This window comes from Rhinopithecus bieti, unplaced genomic scaffold (assembly GCF_001698545.2).
Source record: "Rhinopithecus bieti isolate Rb0 unplaced genomic scaffold, ASM169854v2 scaffold_6063, whole genome shotgun sequence".
NCBI classification, from domain to species: domain Eukaryota; kingdom Metazoa; phylum Chordata; class Mammalia; order Primates; family Cercopithecidae; genus Rhinopithecus; species Rhinopithecus bieti.
Genome location: NW_016805186.1, coordinates 2,588,077 through 2,613,898, shown reverse-complemented (window position 1 = coordinate 2,613,898; position 25,822 = coordinate 2,588,077). Strand labels below are relative to the sequence as shown.

Genomic DNA, 25,822 nt, shown 5'->3' with positions numbered 1-25,822 from the left:
CCTAAACTGCCGCTTTATTTATGTCTGAAAGCATCTAAGCCACAAGCCTATCAGTCATGATCTAGCATGCACATGATAATAACAGGCTCGCCAGGCTAGGAAAGCTGCCCCATGGGATGGCCGGGAGGACAGGCTCTAACAAGACTCTGTACATTTTCTCCCCCATCCTCCACAGCCCACACATCATGTTCCTCTCTCAGAGCATCTTGACAGGAGGGAGCCATCTCTGTGGGACCCGCCTCTGCCATGAAATTGCCCACGCCTGGTTTGGCCTAGCCCTTGGGGCCCGCGACTGGACGGAGGAGTGGCTGAGCGAAGGCTTTGCCTCTCACTTGGAGGATGTGTTTTGGGCTGCAGCACAGCAGGTGGGTTAAGGTGACCCTAAGCATCCCACTCCCCAGAGTCAAATTCCGTTTCTGGTCATTTGCTCACCCAACAGCTGTGGACTGAGGGCCTACTGTGCACTAGGCACAGACTTTGCTGGGGAGATGGCTGCATGAACAAGAGAGGGAAGCCCCCACTCCCCACAGGATGTGAAATCTAGAGGTGGGAGAGAGAGTAGACAAGTGGATCAGCAATGGGTCAAGTGTGGGAGGCCGGTCATCTCTTTCTGTGAAGAGAAAGGAGCCCCAGAGAGGGGCAGTGGGTCCTCTTTTAGAAGGCAGTAAGAGAAGGCCGTTCTGATAAGGAGATATTTGAGCAGAGATGTGAAGAAAGGTCATGCTATGGCATACTCAAGCACTTCTTTGTGGTTCTGATTGTGGTGATGTGTGTGTGCGTTGTGTGTGTGTGTGCATTGTGTGTGTGTGTTTTAAATAAAGAGGTTAAAACGTAAATCCAGAATCATCTCAGATGTCTGCTCACAAGTAATGAATGAAGAATGAAGCAGGGGTGGTATAGATTAGGGAATGGTGAGGACTGTGGCAGACTGACAGCTGCTACTCAGCTCTAACCAGTTGTCATGGTGAAGGGAGGAGGGCTCAATATAACCTACACTATTACTTTTTAAGGTAATTTATAATTCTGGACTTTTATGTGAAGTTTACTAATTTAAAAAATACCATGCAAGACAAACATACCCAGAAGCCAAACCTGGTGCACACGCTCCCAGTTTGCAGCCTCTACCTTAAAGCATTGGCCATCAGTTCTAATGAGGATAATAAGCAGCTGAACTGCCTTGTGCTTACTTTCAAGTTCCTAATTTATTTGTTTTATTTTATTTTATTTATTTTTTTAGACAGTGTCTTGCTCTGTCGCCCAGGCTGGAGTGCAGTGGCACGATCTTGGCTCACTGCAACCTCCACCTCCTGGGTTCAAGCGATTCTTCTGCCTCAGCCTCCTGAGTAGCTGGGATGACAGGCACATGCCACCACACCTGGCTAATTTTTGTATTTTTGGTAGAGACAGAGTTTCACCATATTGGCCAGGATGGTCTCAAACTCCTGACCTCGTGATCTGCCCACCTTGGCCTCCCAAAGTGCTGGGATTACAGGCGTGAGCCACCATGTCCAGCCTCAACTTCCTAATATTTGGGTCACTCTTTTTCCCCTGTCATCCTTGTCCCTTATACACTGTGCTATTTGGCATTTTCCAAAATTCCCGGGTTTGTGCATACCTGCATGATACTGTTCAAGGTCCTTTGTCTGTTGAAATCTTATTTATTTTTCACTAACCAGCTGGAGGTCACCTTCTCTAGATAGCCCAGACTGATTACCCGACTCACAATTCAGCACTGCCCTCCTATACACTGTGGCTTCTCACGATACGTGGCACTTACCTTTTTAAACTTGTTGTTCTCTTTTCTTTTCCTTCTATTATGTCATTTCCTTATCCTCATACCTGGACTATGACTGCTTCAAATTGGAGCTGGGTCTTGCTTTTCTTACCCTGGCCATGGACCCAGCAGTGTTCTCATCAGTGTCTGCTGCCACATGGAGTCCTGTGAGGAGAGGCCACGAGACAGACACAGAAAAGGCTCTGGGCTCTGAGTCAGAAAGACTGACTTGCAGTCCTGGCTCTGCCGCTCACCGGCTCTGTGAGTGTAGGTCGGTTAGGTACCTCCCCAAACCTCCATTTCCCCATTTGTAGAATGAATATTAGAATGCCGAAGCTTGCAGGGCGAATGGGATCAGGTGTGAATGAGCTTAGCACCGTGCCTGACACGTGGAGAGTGTGCAAGAAATACCTGTTCCCATCCTGTTTGTGTTTCCCTCCGCCTTACACACAGGCACTCAGCAGGGGTTTAATGTGAAGGTACCTCTATCACCATCTCTTCCCTGGAGTGCCTCCCTTCTGAGACGATCCGATCTGAGCTGGTCCTGGAGTTGTCATGCGTTCCAGGCGTCTGATCATGACACCTCCGGCTTTGATCTTCTGCATCCCCAGAGTGCTCCTCCTTAGCCTTCCCTCTGCCTAGACTTCTAGGAGGTCACTCCTTAGTCTGCTGGCTTGGTCCTGCCTTTTGACTGATAAGTTTGCAAAGAGAAGTAAACACTAAATATCGTCAGAATTCCGAGGTAGGAGAGGACAGGCCTGGGCGGGCCCAGAAAGCCTTTGTGGAGGCGGTGGCTTCTGTTGTGAGCCTAAAGGGACAGCAGGAGCTGAGCTTTCTCTGTTGCTCCTTTCCCTTAACATGATAGGGGTCAGCCCGCTCGTCATCCTTGGAGGTCCGTGCAGTAACTCTTCAAGATGCGAAAACATGAACACCCCTGAGGCAAAATGGCCATTCTAGATTCCAGCACAAAGTCTGAAACGTTTCCAGAGCACGTCCGCCAGGCTGACCTCTCCCTTCAGTGGCGAGACTGAGTTGTTGCTGGCCCTGGCGAGTGCCTGCCTCAGACCATCCAGGGAGTGGGGGAGCACCCTGTGGGGCAGGGGTGGGTGTGCCACCTCCCGGGCTGCTCTTGGCCAGCAGGCCCCACCAGAGAGCAGGGATGAGAATACAGGGTGACAGGGGTCACCGGGGTCACTTTGCTGCCTGGGAGACTGTGCCCTGCAGTACTGAGCAGTAGAAAGCATGGCGGGGCTGGGGTGGGGTGCGGGGATGTGTGAAATCCCAAGGAGGTGGAGACCACCATCCACTCAGAGAGGCATCCGCAGGGATTTGTGAATTGAGTCAGTCGCAAGGTTGGATGGTGTAACTTGTCATCAACCTGGAGAAAGTCTAAATGCCTTCACAGACATATTAGTGTGCTTGGACTGCCGTAATAAATACCAGAGACTGGGTGACTTAAGCAACAGACGTTTATTTCTCACGGTTCTGGAGGCTGGAAGTCCAAGACCAAGGTGCCAAGAGGGTTGGTTTTTGGTGAGGTCCCTCACTCTTCCTTGCTTGCAGACGGCCACAAGCTGCTCTTTCTCTGCGTTCTCACATGGCCTTTCCTCTGTGCCTGCAGAGAGAAAGAACACTCTGTTAGCTCTTCCTCTGCTTAGAAGAGCACCAGCCCTGTAGGGTTAGGGCCCCACTCATGACTTACTTAACCTTAATGACCTCCTTGAAGGCCCTGTCTCCAAATACAGTCACACCGGGGTAAGGCCTTCAACACGTATATTTTGCAGAGACGCAGTTTAGTCCATAACAGCAGGCACATGGGGTCTGAGGATCATCCGGCCTCGGCCAGCTTCCCTGCGCCTCACTCCCTCCCAGAACGGTCGTCTGCACTGGGTCTGACGTATGCCTTGCCATTCTCTAAGCACATTACATCCTTGCCTGGCCCGACGTGCCTTGCAAGTGCTTTCCCCTCTTCCTGAAATCCCTCCTCCCTGGCCAACTCCTGCTTCCCTGAGCACCAGCGCTGTCAACACCCCCTCCTCAGGAAGCCCTGATGGGCAAGGGGGCATCTGGGTTCTCCCGTCACCTCTCCCGTCACCCGCTCTCTGATGTTAGTTTTCCTGCCATCGCTCCCTCCCCTGGCTGCTCCCCCAGGCCCTGTCTCTGTTGTCCCCAGGGCCTGGCAGAGACTCAGTAAATATCTGCTGAAGGAATTATCAGGAACGTTTGATTTCCAGAAACACCGTGGATAGACGTCTTCCCTCCCCGGTGGGTGCTCTGCTGCCCGCCCTCCCTCACAGAGGTCCAGGCCATGTGGCCCAGTGAGCACACCAGGGACGGCAGCTGGTTCTGACTCGGTAGGGCAGAGTGTGATGGCCTCCCCTCCCCCAGAGTGAGTCCAGGCAGCACTTCTAGTTATGTGCACACAGAACCATCTGGGTTGCATTAGCAGGCCCCGCTGGAAACGGTCCTTAGCAATATTGAGGGCTAGGGAACATCCGAGGGGGATGGTGGGGCCTTCCCTCCTGTGCGGAAAGACAAAGCAGGAAAAGAGGACAGATCCAAGTGGAAATGGCCACAAGGGAAGCCCACTCTGTCCAGACCAGGTGTGTGTTGGTGGGACGGGTGGGTTCGTGAACCAGGTGACCTCTGCTGAACAGCAGGCTGGCTCCACTGCCAGCAGCACAAGCGAGCCTGCGCGGTTGGTTTGCTGTTTTAGGCACTAAGAGGCTCCGGTGGCCTTTAGGGTTTGATGGAAGCAGGGGGAGAGCAGGGGGCAGGCTACGTTGTCCCCCATTGAAACCAAGCGAGCCATTTCACCGGGACCACAACAGTGACGGTGTTTTGTGCATGTGTGTCTGTGTCTGAGCAGCTGACCCCCCACGAGGCCCGGGAGCAGCAGGAACTGAGGGCCTGCCTGCGCTGGCGTCGCCTCCAGGATGAGATGCAGAGCTCCCCCGAGGAGATGCAGGTGTTAAGGTAAAACTGCACTGTGACCTGCAGCCCTCTCATTCCCCTCCTTCTTTCCTTCAAGACATCTCCCTGCCAACTGATGACATCTGCTGGGTTTCCTTTTTAAATTAAGCCGGGCGGGCTTCTCGTCCCCCCAGATGGGATGGTTATGTTCTAAGTCTTTCAGGGTGTGTGTTTTGATTTGCCTTCCGACATTTTCCTGGTGACTGTTGAGGAAAAAACTAGCATGAGGCCATTTCCGGGGGTCAGGTCCTTCGTGTGAAGTTCTAATAGTCACTTTATGTGGTGGCTGCGGACGTGGCGAGGGTTGGGGTTTGGCAGCCTGGCAGACAGTAACCCTATAAAGCCAAAGGGGAAAAAAAATCTTTAGGAAAATATTGATTCCTAAGTGTTTAGTGGTCACAGATGTGTGTGTCAATGGGCCCTTTTGTGTCCACCGTAGCCCAGCAGGGAGCCTCTGGTGCCCCCCGTGCAGTAGGATTCCATGGCCAGCTCCTGAGTTTTGTTTGTGGACTGTGGCTTGTGGCATGTGCAGGATTATTTCGTGCCGTTTTTCCACGTGTGTCCCTCTCTGCTTCGCTCCTTTTCTTTGCGAAATGGTTGTCTGAAACCTGGTGCCTAGGCTCCGCGAGCCCTGCGGTTGCTGTGGCAACAGAAGCCTCCGTCCGCCCCTCCTCTTGACTAGAGTCAGATGCTTGGAATCTGCCATCAAACAGGTGGGGAGGGATGGCCATCCAGGAACTGCTCCTCTCCTCGCCCCTTTTTTTAAAGATGGTGTCTCACTCTGTCACCCGGGCTGGAGTGCAGTGGCGGATCTCTGCTCACTCCAACTCCTAAATTCAAGTGATTCTCCTGCCTCAGCCTCCCGAGTGGCTGGGATTACAGGCGCCCACCATCACGCTCAGCTATTTATTTATTTATTTATTTTTGTATTTTTAGCAGAGACGAGGTTTCACCATGTTGGCTGGGCTGGTCTTAAACTCCTGGACCTCAGATGATCTTCCCACCTCGGCCTCCCAAAGTGCTGAGAGTACCTTCCCGGGCAGAAGCCTGCCTTGGATGGTTCTGCTTTTTGGTTTGTTTTTAAACGAACACCCGCACTTCGCCTGTGACTGAAGCCTAACTCAAATGCACCCCACGGGGAGAGCTGGCTGGGACTTCTGTGCAGCCCTGCAGAGCGTCGGGTGTGGCAAGCTGCACCCTTCCCACGGCAAAGTTCCCTGCGCTTGCACGCTAAGGCGGCCTCCCAAGTTGACTCATCCATTGTTTCGGAAAGGCAGATCTAGTGGAGGGAAGTGGAGCGGGCCAGGAGCCAGGAGACCTGTGTTCCCGCCTCAAAGCCACAGTTCCAGCATCTGTTCCCTCGGCCAATGCTGACTGAGCCAGGCAGGACAGCTGCCCCTGTGGCCACCGTGGACACGGCCCCTACTCTCATGGAGCTTCCACTTAGCAGGGACATCGCTGCATGTACTGGCCGGTCGCAGGTGGTGCGCAGCGCAGTGAGCGGACCGCTCAGTGATGTCCATACTGACTGGAGGGTGGCACATCAGGAGGTGGGGAATTTCTCTCTGAAAATGAGCTGCCTTGTACGTAGCCTGGCTGAGGCGGGAAAAGCCTTAGTGTGCCTTAGGGATAGAAAGAAGGGCAGTGTGGCTGGAAAGGGGACTGAGGGCCGGGGCAAGAGAGGCAGGCAGGAGCCAGGTCACACGAGCCTTTCTCCAGGTTCTCAGAAGCTGCTCCAGGGCCTTCAGCAGGCAGGTGGTGTGATCCGCTCAGTGTTTGTGCGGTGCTGCCGTGCAGAGAGCACCACAGGCAGCCCACGGAAAGCCAGCAGAACAGTTGCAGCCTTGCAGTCGTCCATGCGAGAGGCCCTGGGGTGCCGGTGACAGAGGCAAGACGCAGACCCATTTGAAATGTGTTTTGGCCATGGAACCAGCAGGCCTTGATTGATTGAATGTGGAGAAGAGGAAAATGAATGTATCCAGAATGACTTGGAGGTTTTTTTGAGTTGAACAGTTGGGTAGATGGTGACCCCATGTATGTGATGGTAAAGACATGGGGAGGAGCTTGGAAGGAAAGTGAAGTTTCCAGCTTTGCATGTGTTAAGTTTGTGATGACCAACAGGTATTCAATAGGATGAACTTTGGAGACTGCAGGTCAGGAGCTCACTGGAGAGACTGGAACATTCAGCCTATAAAACCCCTTAAATCTTGAACACAGTGAAATCCCAGGGAGAGAGGAGACTAAGAGAAGAGGTCAGGAGGAAGAGGGGGGCCAACAGAGGGATCTAGGGAAACCGTTAAGTGTTTCCCCAGAGAAAATCAGGGCACCGGGGCCATGGAAGCCAGAAAAGAAGCTGAGGCAAGCAGGTGGGAGTGGCTGATGCTGGAAGCTGCCTGGGGGATGAAGAGGAGTGAAAGAGAGAGAAGTGGGACTACAAGGCTGGTGGAGAAGGAAGCCAGGCTGCAGTGGACAGGAAGTGGGGCTGGTGACTGTAGGCTCTGTGAGAGGGGTTGTGCCGGCCCAGGAAGCAGAACTGGAAAGGCAGCAGAGGGACGTGAGGGCCAGAGAGGTTTGCTTTCAGGTAGGGCGCCCAGGAGCATGCTTACTGTGCCTTACTGAGCTGCCTCACTGTGCAGATCCCTTCACCCCTCAAAGGCTCAGGCCCTCCACCTAAGAGGCCATCTCCATTCTCCACGTCTCTAAGTCCCTTTGATCCCCTTGGTTCTGCATAACCATAGTCCTTCGGAGGGGGTAGAAGTATCATAATGAAGATGAGTTTTGATGAACTGTGTTTCCAACTTGTAAGCCAGTCAGACCGCACCCTGGGAAGTCGGTTCACACACGAGGAGGGCCTCTTCTCTGGCTTCCCTGGAGCCTGAGTCACCCCAGCTTCTGATGGCCAAGATCTTTTCCTTTGTGTGTGGAGCTGGGAGAACAATCTAGTATTTTTAGACCTTTGTGCTAGACGGCTTTTTATGGCATTTGCTTTTCTTTGTCTTAGTATTCAGAAATTTTGTTTGCCTAAATTTAGGCTAGCCATGAATTGACTGCATTTGAAAGGCTTATTGCACATCAGTAAGGAAAATACTGTTATCAGATGCACTTACAATGAGGAGGAAATGTTTCCGAACCTGCCCTGAATTATATAGTCTAAGTCTCGTTTACTCCCATCCCCTAGAATTCTCCCTTAAATGGACTCAGAGAACCTGGAAATTATTGAAAGTAAAAGGAAGAACCAGACTTGTAAAAATGTGTTCTTAGATTTTGTTTTCAACGAGACCTTGGGAAAGAAGTCCCTTAAAAACAATCAGAGATGCTATCTTGTTTTTTCTTTCAAGATGCCCCGTGGTCTTGAAATGATGGACCAGAACAATGTAAAAGTCTGAGTTTGTGTCTCAGCAGGTTTCCACATGTTGCTGGACGCAGTGGAAACTTCTCTTTGCCACATTGTTCAACATGTCTGACCACTCTCTCCTAAAAATGCTTTCTCCTTAAAGCACTTTCTCCCCCTGGCTTCTGTGTATCTTACTCTCCTTGCGTTCCCTCTGCCTCTGTGGCCAGTCCTTCCTCACCTCTCCTGCTGGCAGGTTAACAGTCTCCACTTCAATGGCCCAAGGCTCAGAAAGACTGAATAAGATGTCTAACCTCCGGCTCACATTGTCTTCTCCGCACTGCTGCTGTTACAGAGGTCTCCAGCGCCTCCCTCTCCTGTGCAAAATGGCAACTCTTAAGGAAAAACTCATTGCACCAGTTGCGGAAGAAGAGGCAACAGTCCTAAACAATAAGATCACTGTAGTGGGTGTTGGACGAGTTGGTATGGCGTGTGCTATCAGCATTCTGGGAAAGTCTCTGGCTGATGAACTTGCTCTTGTGGATGTTTTGGAAGATAAGCTTAAAGGAGAAATGATGGATCTGCAGCATGGGAGCTTATTTCTTCAGACGCCTAAAATTGTGGCAGATAAAGATTATTCTGTGACTGCCAATTCTAAGATTGTAGTGGTAACTGCAGGAGTCCGTCAGCAAGAAGGGGAGAGTCGACTCAATCTGGTGCAGAGAAATGTTAATGTCTTCAAATTCATTATTCCTCAGATTGTCAAGTACAGTCCTGATTGCATCATAATTGTGGTTTCCAACCCAGTGGACATTCTTACATATGTTACCTGGAAACTAAGTGGATTACCCAAACACCGCGTGATTGGAAGTGGATGTAATCTGGATTCTGCTAGATTTCGCTACCTTATGGCTGAAAAACTTGGCATTCATCCCAGCAGCTGCCATGGGTGGATTTTGGGGGAACATGGCGACTCAAGTGTGGCTGTGTGGAGTGGCGTGAATGTGGCAGGTGTTTCTCTCCAGGAATTGAATCCAGAAATGGGAACTGACAATGATAGTGAAAATTGGAAGGAAGTGCATAAGATGGTGGTTGAAAGTGCCTATGAAGTCATCAAGCTAAAAGGATATACCAACTGGGCTATTGGATTAAGTGTGGCTGATCTTATTGAATCCATGTTGAAAAATCTATCCAGGATTCATCCCGTGTCAACAATGGTAAAGGGGATGTATGGCATCGAGAATGAAGTCTTCCTGAGCCTTCCGTGTATCCTCAATGCCCGAGGATTAACCAGCGTTATCAACCAGAAGCTAAAGGATGATGAAGTTGCTCAGCTCAAGAAAAGTGCAGATACCCTGTGGGACATCCAGAAGGACTTAAAAGACCTGTGACTACTGGGCTCTAGGCTATAGAAATTTAAAAACTACAATGTTATTAACTCTGAGCCTTTAGTTTTCATCCGTGTACATGGATCGCAGTTTGCTTTGATCTTCTTCAATATGTGAATTTGGGCTCACAGAATCAAAGCCTATGCTTGGTTTAATGCTTGCAATATGAGCTCTTGAACAAATAAAATTAACCATTGTAGTGTGGAAAAAAAAAAAAAAAAAGATGTCTAACCTCCTCTGGCTGATAGAGAAGAGAACAGGGATTTAAACCCAAGGACTGAAACTCTTGTTTCCCTATACCGTATTCCTGTCTTCAGGGAACGGAGAGAGCATTTAGTTGCATTTAAAACAAAACAAAACAAAACAAAACAACAGCCTGCAGGTATCTTGGGCTCTGGAAGGACATACAGGTCAAGGTGAAATGTATGCTTAGTCCAGGCATCTTTTGTCTTTTAACACATGAATCATGTGTCTTATTATTTTAAAAGATACTGAGAAAAAGGAAAACTCAACATTCTCTTGGTTATAGATAGTGGAGCATTAACAAAGTGAGAAGAGAAAAACTAAAATTTTGTTTGGCAATGACTTATTACTTTTAGTAACTGGTACGAACAGCTTTCCATTTGTGCCTTCCATCCATCCACTGAGTCGCGGGTCTCACCAAATGTTTCTGCTTTTCTTTTCTTTTTTTTTTTTGACACAGTCTTGCTCTGTTGCCCAGGCTGGAGTGCAGTGGCATGATCTCTGCTCATTGCAACCTCTGCCTTCTGGGTTCAAGGGATTCTCCTGCCTCAGCCTCCCAAGTAGCTGGGACTATAGGCAGGTGCCACCATGCCTGGCTCATTTTTGTATTTTTAGTAGAGACGGGGTTTCACCATGTTGGCCAGGCCGGTCTCGAACTCCTGACCTCAAGTGATCTGCCTGCCTCGGCCTCCCAAAGAGCTGGGATTACAGGCTGAGCCACTGTGTCCAGCCCAGATGTTTCTTAGATTGACTTTGTTGTGTTTCCTTTGCATCAGACGTGTCTGAGATTGACTTGCTTGTAAGTCATTCGTTACAGGTTTCTTGTGTTTTCCTGGTCTTCTCAGCCTTCATTGACTGGAGAGCCTGTAATGTGGCTACAGGCTTCTGAGGCAAGACGATTTGCTCAGTTTCAAAATGTTAGGGATCACATGCCACTTTTCATTTGTTAATTATTGAAGATGTCTTTTCCACACATGAGACCCTAAGGACTCTCCCAGACTCTTCCTCTCCTCTCTGGTACTGGGCAGAACTCTTCCCCAGGCAAAGTCTGCTTTCAGTGTTCCTTTCTGTCCTGCCACTGCTTAGCTCTCTCCTGTCATCCGTCCCCTGCCTACAAGGTCCCTTCCTGACCTGTGCAGCAGTGGTGGCTCTAGCCAGAGATGCACAGGGCTTCTGAGAGGCTCGCCATGCCTCCTGTCTCCAGGGTGCAGTTGGATTCCGGCAGCTTCTGCCTAAGTGCTTTCAGTTAGCGCACTCTGACAGGCCCCAGGGATGGAAGAGCTAAGGTGGCAGGGTCAGAAGAAATCTCTGCTGGTTTTTATTGTTTGTGATTTATTATGTCTTCCCTTTTTTTCTGGATTCATTGTTAAAGTCAAGCTCCTGCTGAGAAAAACATTAAAATGTATTGCTTTAAGGAGGTGCTGACAGGCAGGAGTCTATGGAACTCTTAATCTTAGCTGCTGCCTCCACTTTGAGACAATACCAGATAAATGCCAGCATCTTTCCCTAACCTTCCTCCTGAGTGCCTCATCCCTTGATCACAAAAACATCCCGTAATAATCGGGGAAAAACCCCAAGTATGTAACCCTATCCATAGCCAAGGTAAAGTCTGCGTGCCACAAGTGTTGTGAATTTGTATGATGCCTAAGCACTGTACATTCCACTTAAACTAGGAAGCCTTTTTTATTTTATTTTATTTTATTTTATTTTATTTTTTGGAGACGGAGTCTCGCTCTGTCCCCCAGGCTGCGGTGCAGTGCAGTGCCGCGATCTCGGCTCATCGCAAGCTCCACCTCCCGGGTTCACGCCATTCTCCTGCCCCAGCCTCCCGAGTAGCTGGGACTACAGGCACCTGACACCGCGCCCGGCTAGTTTTTGTGTGTGTGTGTTTTTAATAGAGATGGGGTTTCACCCTTTTAGCCAGGATGGTCTCGATCTCCTGACCTCGTGATCTGCCCGCCTGGGCCTCCAGAAGCACTGGGACTACAGGCTGAGCCGCCGCGCCCGGCAGGAAGACGCTTTTTTATTAAGTCTTCTGTGTGTAAACCTTCTCCATATACTTGAAGTTTTCACCTCTCAAATTTTGCTCAAAATTTTTATTTCTAATCCCCCAAGAACACAGCAGTCTTTTCCACCTGCGTGTGGGGACACGTGTATTCGCAGGGACACCAGCCTGCCTCGTGGGAAAGCTCTCCTTGGAGCGTCCCTGGGTGCAGTCATATACTCGCTTCCAGCCCCCGGGTCACCTTCCTCTGCTGCTCCTCTCTCTCGAGATTGGAAGCCTCTAGCAGGGCCAAGAATAAATCCTTTTACTCTTCCTGGGCCAGCTCCCTTCTCCCAGGCCTTCAGTGTTTGTTCCAGACCTTCCTGTTCCCCCTGCCTTCTCTTGCCTCCTGCTCTGCTGGGAAAATGGAGGCCATCAGCCATGTTCTTCTTTTGATTCTGTAAACACAACTACATCTGTATCTGCCCCGACCTCTTAGATGCCCAAGTGACATCCTGTCTGCCTTGATATGGCTAAAGATGAGTTGCTAGTTTCAGGGTAGAGCTAGAAGGGCATGTGGCTTGACACAGTTTCATAGAATTGAACCCTCTGCCCTTGAGGAAGAAGGGGAAGGAGGAATGGGAAAACGAGTTACTCGTCACTTTGGACCGTGTCCTGTCAGGGAGGACAGTAGTTCTTTGGGGGCACCCACAGGCATGACGGTGGTGAAAGCCTAGAATAAGTGTCCAGTCACCTTTGTGTGTCACCGGAGCACCTTGGAGCCTTCTTTTTGATGGGATTACCTGGGTGGGGTCTTGTTGCCTACCAAGAAGGGCAGGCAGTCCTTTTTAATTCTCTTGATGAAAGCCAGCCATATCCTTCTATTTTAATATGGCATTCATACCTGAATTTAATTAGCTACATTTTTATTGATTCATACCATCTTATTTTTAAATTGAAAGCTTGCGGGCTTCGAGGAAGAGTCTGGTAAGGAGACAGGAAAATCTCAGTTTCATCTGCTTTGGTGGGGCAAGCTCCAAAAGGGAAATGTCCCGGGGCCCCTGCCCAGTGCACCAGCTACCTGGGGCCCTCCTCCACCAGGACCTGGCTCTGTTGCCACCCACGGTCCTCTGTCCTCAGCCCTCCCTCCCTTTCCTCCCCCTCTCTCTGCTAACTATGCTCACACTTCTCCCATCTTTTTTTTTTGAGACAGAGTCTGGCTCTGTTGCTCAAGCTGGAGTTCAGTGGCGCAACTTCGGCTCACTGTAACCTCTGCCTCCTGGGCTCAGGTGATCCTGTCACCTCAGCCTCATGAGTAGCTGGGACCACAGGGGCGAGCCACCGTGCCCGGCCTCTCCTATCCATGATAATCTCTCCTTTAAACTGCTGCACACTCATCTAATTAGCCAAACACTTGTCTCCATTCCCACAGCTCTTAAAACTGCCAGTCCTCTGGAATCTGCTTTCTGCTCTCACCGGTGTAGGGAAACTGTTTTTTCCTTGGCTCATTGTACCCTGACAGTCACCAGATTCTGGAAGAAATTTTATTTTTAATCTTATGAGACTCCTCTGCTTTGTTTGGTACTGTTGACAGCTCTTCTGGAAGTTTCTGTCACTGGCTTTTGTGGCAGTCTCTCGCCTGACTCTTCCTGCCCCTCTGTCATTCCTCCTCCATCTCCTTCAAGGTCTGCCCTTTGCCTGCCCGCGTCTTCAGAGCTGGTCTTCCTCAGGCCTCCACACTCAGCTGCGTGTCCTCCCAGAGTGGTCTCATCTGAACCCCCATCTTAGGTGGGGTTCCCCAGGTGCAGACCCTGACGCAAGGCATATGGGACAGAGATTGATTAGGAATTGTTCCGACGCGGTTTGGCTGTCCCTGCCCAAATCTCATGTTGGATTGTAATCCCCAGCGGTGGAGCTGGGGCCTGGCGGGAGGTGGTTTCTCATGGTTTAACACCATCCCCCTTGGTGCTGTGGTCACAATCGTGCGTGAGTTCTCACAAGCTCTGGTTGTTTACAAGTGTGTGGCACCTTCCCCCACCAACTCTCTCCCTCCCGCCCCAGCCATGTAAGATGTCCTGCTTCCCCTTTGCCTTCTGCCATAATTGTGAGATTCCTAAGGCCTCCCCAGGAGCTGAGCAGATGCCAGCATCATGCTTCCTGTACAACCTGCGGAACCGTGAGCCAGTTAAACCTCTTTTCTTTGTAAAGTACCCAGTCTCAGGTATTTATGGCAATTCAGGAACAGACTAATATATGTTCCCAGGAGGTAGAAAGGGAAGGAAAATGGAAGTGAGAAGAGGAGACCAAGCCATGGTGCTGTGACATCAGGCCAGGTCACACAGGGTTACTCTGGAGGAAGCATGGGTCACCCTCAGTTGTTCCCATCAGGCAGTGGACCCCCAGGGTGTATGTGCCCCTGCACTCATCTCATTGGCTGGAAAACTGTACAGTCCCAGGTGCTTCCAGCTGCATATGTTCATGGGAAAGACAGGCTCAGGCAAGCCCAGGGCCACCCTCTGACAAAGAGTCGCAGAGAGCATGCCAAGGGCTGGCGTGTACACAGGTGGGGTGTGGGCGTGGCTGGCCATACCCCCTTTTAAGCCAAAGGCTCCCAAGTCTCCACTGGCAGCTGCACTCTCTCTAAAGACCAAGTGTGAATGGTTAACTCCCTGTTGACATCTCTCCTGATTACCCCACAGGCATCTTGTACTGGTCATCCCCTCTACCTCGCTTCGTCTGCTCCCCTCCCGTAGTGTTGAACTGGTGGCACAGGTCCACCCACAACAGGGTAAGAGCCTGGGAACTCCAGTTCCTGCCTCTCCTTCACTCCTCCCCTGGGAGCCATTGCTAACAACTGCCAGTTTCATCTCCTAAGGATTTCCTCAATTCAACCCCTCTTCTCCACCCCTAATACCACCCCCTGTCTCTTCCCCACGTGCTTGTAGCAGTCCAGCAGCCCCAGAGTGTTTTCTACTTCTGGTCTTGCCCTTCCTTGCTGCCACCAGAGAGTTCTCCTTACAAGAACCTCATGGTTCTGCCATCTCCTTGCTAAAACTCTCCAAAAGCTTCCCCTCACCTGCAGGAAAATCTTCAAGCCCCTTGGTGTGGCATGCAAGTCCCTGCACATCACCTCTGTCCCCCGTCTCATCTCTTGTCGTTCTTTGCTTTACCCTCTCCCTCCAGGTGGCTCAGAGACCCCGACTGTGGTAGTCAGCTCAGGCTGCCATAATAAGTTACCAAAGGCCAGCATAGATTTATCTTCCCACAGTCTGGAGGCCAGGAGTCCCACATCAAGGTGTTGACAGATTTGGTTTCTTCTGAGCCCTCACTCCCTGGTTTGCAGTCACTGAGCAGAAAAAACAAACTGCTTTTCATCTGCTCTCACCCCACAGCCATCAACATAGAAGACTTCTGTGGCCAAATGTGTGGGAAGTTTCCCCACACACCAAGCAAGCAATCACTTCTGTAGTGGGCACCAGCTGGGTGTCCCCTGGTTCCGTTTAATTCTGACACTGTCCAGAGCGTCAGATCCCGCAGGGTGAGGGCGCATTCCCACGACTGCCCTCCACCTCCCCCAGGTTGTCTACCTTGTGCTTTTGACCAACGGCTCTAAATTGGGGTTCCCACGGCTGGTGCATTGGGATTTGCTAGAGCAGCTCCCGAAACCCAGGGAAACACTCACGTTTACTCATTTATTATAAAGAGATGACACGGGATGCAGGTGGAGAGATGCGTAGGGTGAGGTATGAGGGACGGGGTGCGAGGCTTCCCTGCCCCCCCAGATGCGCCCCTCCCTGTGTCCCGCTCTCCAGAAGCTCTCACAACGCCGTCCTTTTGGGTTTTTATGGAGGCTTCGTTTTACAGACATGATTCATCACACCACTGGCCTTTGGTGGTCAGCCTGACCTTTACCCCCATCCCCTCCCTGGAGATTGGGGCCGGGGCTGCAAGTCCCAACCCTGTAATGCTGCCTTGGTCCTTCCGGTGACAGCTCCTCCTGAGGCTACCTAGGGGCTGCCAGCCACCCATCCACTCATTAGCACGCAAAGGCATAATTGTGAAGATCCAGAGGATTTTAGGAATTATATGCCGGGAAACGAGGACAAAAACCAAATACACACTCCACAGTGTGACAGCCACCGTCTCGCTGTGTCCTCACGTGACCTTTTCTCTGTGTCTGCATGTCCCTTGTGTCCCTCTGTATGTCTTAATCTGCTCTTCCTAAAGGACACTAGTCACATTGGAACAGGCCCACCCTGGCAGCCTCATTTTAATTTAACCACCCCTCGAAGCCCTCAACTGCCCTGTCTCCAAAGACAGTCATATTCTGAGGTACCAGGGGATATGGCTCCAACATATAAATTTGGGGGAACCCAATTCAGCCATAGCTCGTACCATCTGCCTGCTCTTTCTTACCTCCATGCCTTTAAAAAATGTTGTCTCTATTTAGAATATCCTTGCCTTGCTGCATAATTCCATATCATTATGACTCATCATTGTGACTCAGCGCAGATTGCATTGCCTTCCCAGAAAGTCTCAGACCTTTTCCTAACGTAAGCTGCCGTCCCTCCTCTGCACTCCTAGGCTCTCTTCTCTGTCCCTCTCTGTTCTGACTACATGATTTGATAATTCTCTTTATGTTTACCACATTAAATTGTCAAGATTTGATCATTTTTGCCCTACAAAAATAATTTCTGTTTTGAAACAGAGTCTCGCTCTGTCACCCAGTCTGGAGTGCAGTGGTGTGGTCTTAGCTCACTGCAACTTCTGCCTCCCTGGGTTCAAGCGATTCTCCTGCCTCAGCCTCCTGAGTAGCTGGGACTACAGGGACGTGCCAACATACCCAGCTAATTTTTTGTATTTTTAGTGGAGATGGGGTTTCACCGTGTTAGCCAGGATGGTCTCGATTTCCCAACCTCGTGATTGGCCCACCTCGGCCTCCCAAAGTGCTGGGATTACAGGTGTGAGCCGCCACGCCTGGCCAAAAACAATTTCATATGGTCCAACCTAATACATCTCTCTCTTCTGACCCTCAGACTTTTGTCCCTAGGGACTATGTCTTGTTTCTCAGTGCACCACAGTGCTTGGCACTGAGAGGGTGCTCCATAAGTGTTGAAAAAATGAATCTTGTAGACATGATCTCTGGCCCTGAGGTTCTTTATACATTATTTGGAGAGGTGAAATACTGGTCACAAGATAGATAGGTAATCCTAGGCTACATCCGCAGAGTTTAAGAACTGAGAATTTACTGTTGACAGGTTTAGTTAGAAAGGGCTACAGAGAGGATGTGAGGCGTGAGCTGGGATAGTAAGAAAGGACACCACTGAGACTGGTGAAGAGGCAGAGGGAGAGGAATTCAAGGAGCAAAGCCTGGTAGGCATAAAAAGGAATGGATTGTGGATGTGGACATTAACATGAGAATGGACTTGCTAGGACAGCCACAAAAAGAACCGGTGAGACTGAAGGTGGGCCAGGCAAGGCTAGACTAAGTCATGGAGCTCCTCAGATGCCAAATTCAAGAACTCGCATGTGATCCTCCGGGTAATGGTGAGGTATTTTAAGTTCCAAGAATGACATAATGCAAGTAGAGTTCTGGGAAGATTACCTAACGTTTGGGATGACGTGTGATCAAAGAGAAAGAGCCTAGAGAACAGAGCGTTTGGGATGACGTGTGATCAAAGAGAAAGAGTCTAGAGAACAGCGTTTGGGACGACGTGTGATCAAAGAGAAAGAGTCTAGAGAACAGCGTTTGGGATGACGTGTGATCAAAGAGAAAGAGTCCAGAGAACAGAGCGCTTGGGATGACGTGTGATCAAGAGAAAGAGTCTGAGAACAGCGTTTGGGACGACGTGTGATCAAAGAGAAAGAGTCTAGAGAACAGCGCTTGGGATGATGTGTGATCAAAGAGAAAGAGTCTAGAGAACAGCGCTTGGGATGACGTGTGATCAAAGAGAAAGAGTCCTAGGAACAGCGCTTGGGACGACGTGGTGATCAAAGAGAAAAGAGTCCAGAGAACGCATTTGGGACGACGTGTGATCAAAGAGAAAGAGTCTAGAGAACCAGCGTTTGGGATGACGTGTGATCAAAGAAGAAAGAGTCCAGAGAACAGCGCTTGGGATTGACGTGTGATCAAAGAGAAAGAGTCCAGAGAACAGCGTTGGGATGACGTGTGATCAAAAGAGAAAGAGTCCAGAGAACAGAGCGCTTGGGATGACGGTGTGACAAAGAGAAAGAGTCAGAGAAACAGCGTTTGGGATGACCGTGTGATCAAAAGAGAAAGAGTCTAGAGAACAGAGCGCTTGGGATGACGTGTGATCAAAGAGAAAGAGTCCAGAGAACAGCGTTTGGGATGACGTGTGATCAAAGAGAAAGAGTCTAGAGAACAGAGCGCTTGGGATGACGTGTGATCAAAGAGAAAGAGTCCAGAGAACAGCATTTGGGACGACGTGTGACAAAGAGAAAGAGTCTAGAGAACAGCGTTTGGGATGACGTGTGATCAAGAGAAGAGTCTAGAGAACAAGCCGCTTGGGATGACGTGTGATCAAAGGAAGAAAAGAGTCCCAGAGAACCAGCATTTGGACGACGTGTGATCAAAGAGAAAGAGTCTGGAGAACAGATGCAATCAGGTGGCTATGTGAGGTACAGAGGCATAAGTTCAGAAAACCTTGGTTGGCCTAAGGATCTGACTGAGTTATTCATTTGCAGGTATCAAAAACGGGCTATCAAAAAAAAAAGAAGGCTTCTAGGCTGGGCGTGGTGGCTCACGCCTGTAATCCCAGCACTTTGGGAGGCTGAGGCGGGCGGATCATGAGGTCAGGAGGTCAAGACCAGCCTGGCCAATATGGTGAAACCCCATCTCTACTAAAAATACAAAAATTAGCCGGGTGTGGTGGCAGCTGCCTGTAATCCTACCTACTTGGGAGGCTGAGGCAGGAGAATTGCTTGAACCCGGGAGGTGGAGGTTGCAGTGAGCTGAGATCGTGCCACTCCGGCCTGGGTGACAGAGCGAGACTTCATGTCAAAAAAAAAAGAAGCCTTCTAATAGTACAGTGTAAAGCCAAGATATGCAAATATTCCAAAATCCAGAAATATCGGAGGTCCGAAACACTTCTGGTTCCAAATATTTTGGATAAAGAATACTCAACCTTTACACACATTTGCTGTGTGACCTTGAGAGAGTTACTCAACCACACTTAGCTTTAGTCCCCTTAGCTGTAAAACAGGGATGATAACCCAATAGTTTCTACCTTATAGCTGGACGTGAGGAATAAATGCAGGGAATACATGCAAACCATTTAGAACATGTATGTTAAGGCGAATCACAGGAAATTGCTGTTTTGGTGGATCTAAAATGAATATTTTCAGGGCCAGGCACGGTGGCTCATGCCTGTAATTCTAGCACTTTGGGAGGCCAAGGCCGGCAGATCACTTGAGGTCAGGACTTCGAGATCAGCCTGGTCAACATGGTGAAACTCCATCTCCACTAAATGCAAAAATTAGCCAGGCGTGGTGGCATGCCTATAATCCTACTACTCAGAAGGCTGAGGCATGAGAATTTCTTGAACCTGAGAGGCAGAGGTTGAAGTGAGCTAAGACTGCAGTCCAGCCTGGGCAGCAAAGTGAGACTCCATCTCAAAAAATAGAATAGAATAGAATAGAATAGAATAGAATAGAATAGAATAGGGCAATTTCCTACAGTTCAGGTAAATAATTAACACATGTTTAAGGCTGTCATCTGTGTCCTCTGGCACTTGGAAGAGGTTTGTCAGACAAGTGGCAGAGGGCACAAGGACGCAGCCCCCATAGCCAGCTCCACTGCCCCTCCTGGCTTGTTCTGATTTCCTCAGCCTGGCTCGTCCCCTCATGTCCACAAGGCTCCGGAGCTGGGCCCATCCCTATCCCTTCTGCCACCCGTCCCTGGGCACCACACAAGGCATCTGCTCCTGTCTCTTTACTAACCAGAACATGGAAACACCTCCCTCCCCAACTGACAAACGTAATTGGCTGGAATGTTCAAAAAGTTAATTTTACTAATTAAGAGAATGTTAAAAAAAAACAGTGCAAGAGTGCCTGGTTACACATGTGGAGCATAGGCTTAAAAGGAAAAAGCCTGAACGTTCAACAGATGCTCAAACAAATCGCTAGAGGTGAGAATGGAACGGGCAGCACTTCTAAGACTTCCCTTCTGGAACCTATGTCTAGTCCAGCTCCTCTGAAGGGCGACCCTCGTGTGCCTGCGACTCATCTCTGTAAAGCGCCCCTCGTGTGCCTGCGACTCGCCTCTGTAAAGCGCCTCTGGCCTCTGTTCGTAATCTCACCACAGTCCAGAGCAGAAGAAAGTTCTTGCCTTTATGGCCTTCGAGAGTTCCCGCCTGACCATTGGCCTGCGCCTCTCCTAATGTCTCCACTGTGTGTCTCAGCATTCCTGCCCGACACCCTCTATCCCTCAGGCACGTGGGACCCCCACCCACTCCTCTCGGTCTAGTTGTTTTAGTTGAACCACATGCACTAACAAGCGAGCTGTGAAGAGTGTTTCTACCTGCTCCTGATGGGAGGATGCTATACCTTTGCCAGCATTTTCTGAAAACCTTTAGAGCTCCCAGCCAGCCAGACACGGACCCTGCCCTTTCCTGTTTCAAAGGCCAACTCCACCCGCCTGAGCTGCCCACTCAGTTTGTTTCCCGTTAGAGGGACACCCTCAGCTCTCAGCTCTTTTAAACAGCAAAGATGACAGGCATGTCCTGAATAATTGAACTCAAATGACCTTTCCTCTTTATTTTTCCAGACCGTTCCCTGGTTAGTCAGCACTCAGGTCTTTCTAAGGGGAGAGCATTCTCCATAGACCCCTAATTACGTATTTACAGCCCTTGGTGTTTCCTTTTGCAATAACATTTAGTAGGGTCTTTTTTTTGTTATAGAAAACATGAAAAGCAAAAGGCATTTCATAATCACCAGTTAGTTACCTTTGGCGTTTTCAAAATTAAAGCACATAGAAAGTTCAAACAGTTTAGAAAAGTATAAAATTCCATTTACTACCTCTGTAGTCACTTACCCAAAGATAATTACTGCTACTGTTTTCTTGTGAATCGGGAAAGGAAAGTTTGTCAGTATACATGCATACTTCCACACTGCTGCTCTGTGTAGCACTGATTCATTATCATGCTATTTGACTCTGAAATATTTCCTACAAAATTATTGATGTGCATATGCCAATCCATAATAATTCACTCTTACTTTGCCCATCGTAGGGATATCTTACGCACTCAGCCAGTCGGAAGAGTCACTATGTACATTACATGCTCAGCTGATGAGCGTTAGTTTCCCGTTCAGAAAAGCTCTCCTCCAGTGAGTGCTTTCTCACGTAATGCCAAATTGACTGAGTTCCACAGAGTGTTTGCTTACTTCCTGTGCCCCTTTTTCCTACCATTTAGTTTGTGTTTTGGCCAACAGTTTTGATCTAGAATGGATGACAAAGCTGTACAGGTATTCTGCTGGACCTGCCGCAAAGACGTGAAAGAAGAACGTCCTGCTAGTGGTACAATTCCGCTTTACAGGAGTTCTTGCCCTTTTCAAGTCAATAGCTGAGGACAGAAGGAATAAGGAACAGGGACTGTACTGTTCAATATTGTACTGGAGGTTACAGCCAGGGTGGTTAGGCAAAAAAGTGAACTACAAGGCATCCAGATTGGAAAGGAAGAAGTAAAACTGTCTCTATTTGTAGACATGATCTTATGTGGAGTAAATCCTAAGTAATCCTCCAAAAAAATAATTAGAGCTAATGAACTTCAGTAAAGTTGTGAGATATAGGATCAACATACAGAAGTTAGCTGTATTTCTATACACTAAGAATAATCTGAAAATTAAATTAAGAAAAATTCATTTATATCACTTGAACCTAACCTGGGAGGCGGAAGTTGCAGTGAGCCAGGGTCGTGCCATTGCACTCCAGCCTGGGGGACACAGTAAGACTCTGTCCCCCCAAAAAAAATCATTTACAGTAGCATCAAAGATAATAACATATTGAGATTCAAAGTGGATCAAATACTCGAATATAAAAGCTAAAATTATAAAACACGTAGAAAAGATGTAGACGTAAATCTTCATGATCTTGGATTAGGCAATAGTTTCTTACATGCTAGACGCTGAAAGCGTAAGCAACCAAAGGGGAAAAGAATCAGTAGATTGGACTGCATCAAAATTAAAAACTTTTGTGTGACAGACAACCCCATCAAGAAAATAAAAAGACAACCTACAGAATGGGAGGTAATATTTGCACATCATATATCTGATAAGGGACTTGTATTCAGAATACATAAAGAACTCTTACAACTCAACGATAAAAAGACAAATGACCCAGTTAGAAAATGGTCAATCTGGGCCGGGTGTGGTGGCTCACGCCTGTAATCCCAGCACTTCGGGAGGCCGAGGTGGGTGGATCACTTAAGGTCAGGTGTTTGAGACCCAGCCTGGCCAACATGGTGAAACCCCATCTCTACTGAAAACACAAAAATTATCCAGGTGTGGTGACATGCACCTGTAAATCTCAGCTACTCAGGAGGCTGAGGCAGGAGAATTGTTTGAATCCGGGAGGTGGAGGTTGCAGTGAGCTGAGATCATGCCCCTGCACTCCAGCCTAGGCAACAGAGTGAGACCCTATCTCAAAAAATAATAATAAAATAAAAAATAAAAAAAAAGATCAATCTGTCTGGGTGCGGTGTCTCATACCTATAACCCTAACACTTTGGGAGGCTGAGATCGGCATATCACTTAAGGTCAGCAATTCGAGACCAGCCTGGCCAACATGGTGAAACCCCATCTCCACAAAAAATTAGCACGGCATGGTGGCGCGCACCCGTAATCCCGGCTACTCGGGAGGCTGAGGCAGGAGAATCACTTGAACCCGAGAGGCGGAGATTGCAGTGAGCCGAGATTGCGCCACTGTTGCCTGGGCAACAGAGCAAGACTCCATCTCAAAAAAAAAGGTCAGTCTAAGCTGACATTTCTCCAAAGAAGATATACAGATGTCCAATGAGCACATAAGATGTTCAACATTATTGGCTCTCAGGAAATACAAATCACAGCCACAATGAGATACCACTTCATACCTACTAGGATGGCTACAGTGAAAAAGATAATAAATATTAGTGTGGACTTGGAAAAATTGGAACCTGTGTACACTGTTGGTGAAATGGTACAGCTGCTGTGGAAAACAGCCTGGCAGTTCCTCAAAAGCTTGAGCACAGACTGACCGTATAACCCTGCAATTCCATTCCTAGCTAAATAACCAAAAGAATGAACTCATACACAAATGTTGATGACAGTATTATTCATCACAGCCCAAAATGAAAACAACCCAAATGTCCATCAACAGATGAATGGATGATCAAAATGTGTTACATCCATACAGTGGAATATTAATCAGCCATAAAAAGGGACAGAGCACTGATACTTGCTACAGCATGGATGAACCTTGAAAACATGCTCAGCGGAAAAAGCTGGACACAAAAGGCCACGTACGGTATGATTTCATTTATGTGGACTGTCCACAACAGGCAAATCCATAGAGACAAGAAGTAGATTTTTTATTTTTATTTTTTATTTTCAGAAAGGGTCTCACCCTGTCCCCGAGGCTGGAGTGCTGTGGCACAATCATGGCTCACTGCAGCCTTAACCTACCAGGCTCAAGCAGTCCTCCCACCTTGATCTCCCAAATTAATCTTGACCATTAATCTCTAGATTAATGGTCAAGGCCTGGGTGGAGGTGGGAAGGAGATTGGGGAGTGACTGCCAGTGTGTATTCAGTTTCTTTTTAGGGTGATTAAAATATTCTAATGTTGATTATGTTCTAAAGTTTATTGCACATAATCAACTTATGTGCAAGTCATAAGGTTGCACAACCTTATGACTATACTAAAAACCACTATATGTGAATTACATCTCAATTTTTTTTATTTTTATTTTTTGAGACGGAGTCTCGCTCTGTCGCCCAGGCTGGAGTGCAGTGGCGCGATCTCGGCTCACTGCAAGCTCCGCCTCCCGGGTTCACACCATTCTCCTGCCTCAGCCTCCCGAGTAGCTGGGACTACAGGCGCCGCCACCACGCCCGGATAATTTTTTGTATTTTTAGTAGAGATGGGGTTTCACCGTGTTAGCCAGGATGGTCTCGATCTCCTGATCTCATGATCTGCCCGCCTCGGCCTCCCAAAGTGCTGGGATTACAGGCGCGAGCCACTGCGCCCAGCCTCAATTTTTTTTAAAAAAGGGAGAGACTGATGGAAATCATTTGATGTTCTCTGCTGTCTCACAACACCCTGGTAGCCTGGTGGGGTTGATCAGCAATTGTCTGGAGGAGACATGGAAAAAGAAATTAGGGCAGGAGGCAACTGGTGACCTCCGAGGTTTGGATAAGACCCGTGGGGCCATTTCCAGCGCTGGATAGATGGAAGACATTTCCACAGGGTCTGTGATGTAACGACCCCATGGAATGGTAATTCACTCCCAAGAAAGCATCCCTCAAGCACAAGTGTGTACACACACGACTGTGTGTTTCATCCACGCCATGCTATACCTCCCAAAGTTAATTCTGTCTCACAATATATGTTTAATACAATTCAGTTAAGCGTCCTCTAAACAATGCATTTAATTTAGTTTTTTGTTTTTATTTTTTTAATCAAAACCACACTTGATGCTGATGTAGCAAGGCCAAAGCTGTGTAGCAAACCTCTTGACTTAGTAGTAGAATCCTGGCTAGTGTTCTGTTATCAACACAGCGAATTCTTTGCTTTTTTAACTGCTGTGGGTATTCCCAGATATGAATGTTCCATTAGTAACCATCAAACATTTGTTAACCATTGGGCGTCATCATGGTCATTTCTAGTGTTTTGCTTTGGCGAACAATGCTGTGGTGAATGGTCTCACACTTACTGTTAGATGCACTGTGTGAGAAACAGAAGGCCCAAAGAGCACACTGTTGCCGGAAGACTGAGAAGAGAGCTCCTCTCCGGAGGACTTGTCCTCTTGTGCATCCTGGTATGTGCTGGGCTGAAAACCAGGCAAGCCCTCCACCCCGCCGCTGCCGCCCCCATGCCTGGGGCCGTGCTGTCCTCCACTGAGGAGGGAAAAGTCCTTCTCAGGCTCCCACGGGCCATCTGCTCCTCTCTGAGTCATCGGATGAGGCGATCCTCCCCATTACCTCAGCACATAGCGCTGCACATGCTGTTGGTGTTCAAAACGGGCTTCGAGCCTCCTCTTGTAAAATGAAGCCGATGTTTGTCTCATTTGCCTCTTTCCGGAAGAAGTCGTGATTTTTTTTTTTATGCAATACAGAAAAAGTTTTCCATTTTTATTCTTTCTGCTTTTGCTTCCAGTAATTTTCAGGTTCTCTGTATTCCTGTGTTCTGAATGTGTATGGCAGAGCAGCAGCCTGAGTTACGGCTGAGTCACTGTGATCACCTTAACCCTGATCGATGCACCCAGCTTATGAGGAGACCGGTCTCAGCACATTGCACGACTCTCCCCCGCCCCAAACAGAACCCTGTGAAAAGTACAGTCAAGCCTTGAACTGCTTGGATCCTATACTCAAAGTTAATTCTATCTCACAATATATGTTTAATACAATTCAGTTAAGCTTCCTCTAAATAATTCATTTAGTTTAGTTTTTTAAAAAAATCAAAACCGGCTGGGCGCGGTGGCTCAAGCCTGTAATCCCAGCACTTTGGGAGGCCGAGACGGGCGGATCACGAGGTCAGGAGATCAAGACCATCCTGGCTAACACGGTGAAACCCCGTCTCTACTAAAAAAAATACAAAAAACTAGCCGGGCGAGGTGGCGAGTGCCTGTAGTCCCAGCTACTCGGGAGGCTGAGGCAGGAGAATGGCGTGAACCCGGGAGGCGGAGCTTGCAGTGAGCTGAGATCCGGCCACTGCACTCCAGCCTGGGCGACAGAGCGAGACTCCGTCTCAAAAAAAAAAAAAACCACACTTGAGGCTGATTTAGCAAGGCCAAAGCTGTGTAGCAAACCTCTTGACTCTACTGAATGGATGAATAATGTTTTTCTTCATATGCTTTAACTTAAATATATTCTGGGCTATACAGTCTCATTTTTTTTTTTTTTTTTTTTTTTTTTTTTT

The 25,822-nt window shown here is 48.6% G+C and overlaps 1 protein-coding gene across 4 annotated transcripts in view; it reads left to right on the top strand.

Annotated features, from left to right (window-relative positions):
* Positions 1 to 25,822, top strand: part of LOC108529289 (aminopeptidase O) — a 284,802-nt gene that overhangs the window by 209,729 nt on the left and 49,251 nt on the right. For 3 of the 4 annotated variants that reach the window (XR_001885473.1, XM_017871510.1, XM_017871511.1), the window contains exons 6-7: positions 176 to 365; positions 4,644 to 4,750. Coding sequence is in view for 3 of the 4 variants with exons in the window: in XM_017871510.1 (XP_017726999.1) it covers positions 176 to 365; positions 4,644 to 4,750 (297 nt within the window). In the remaining variant the exon portion in view is untranslated. Of the gene's footprint in view, positions 1 to 175; positions 366 to 4,643; positions 4,751 to 8,433; positions 9,689 to 25,822 lie in introns of those variants that run through there. The other variant, XM_017871509.1, reaches the window with a different exon arrangement.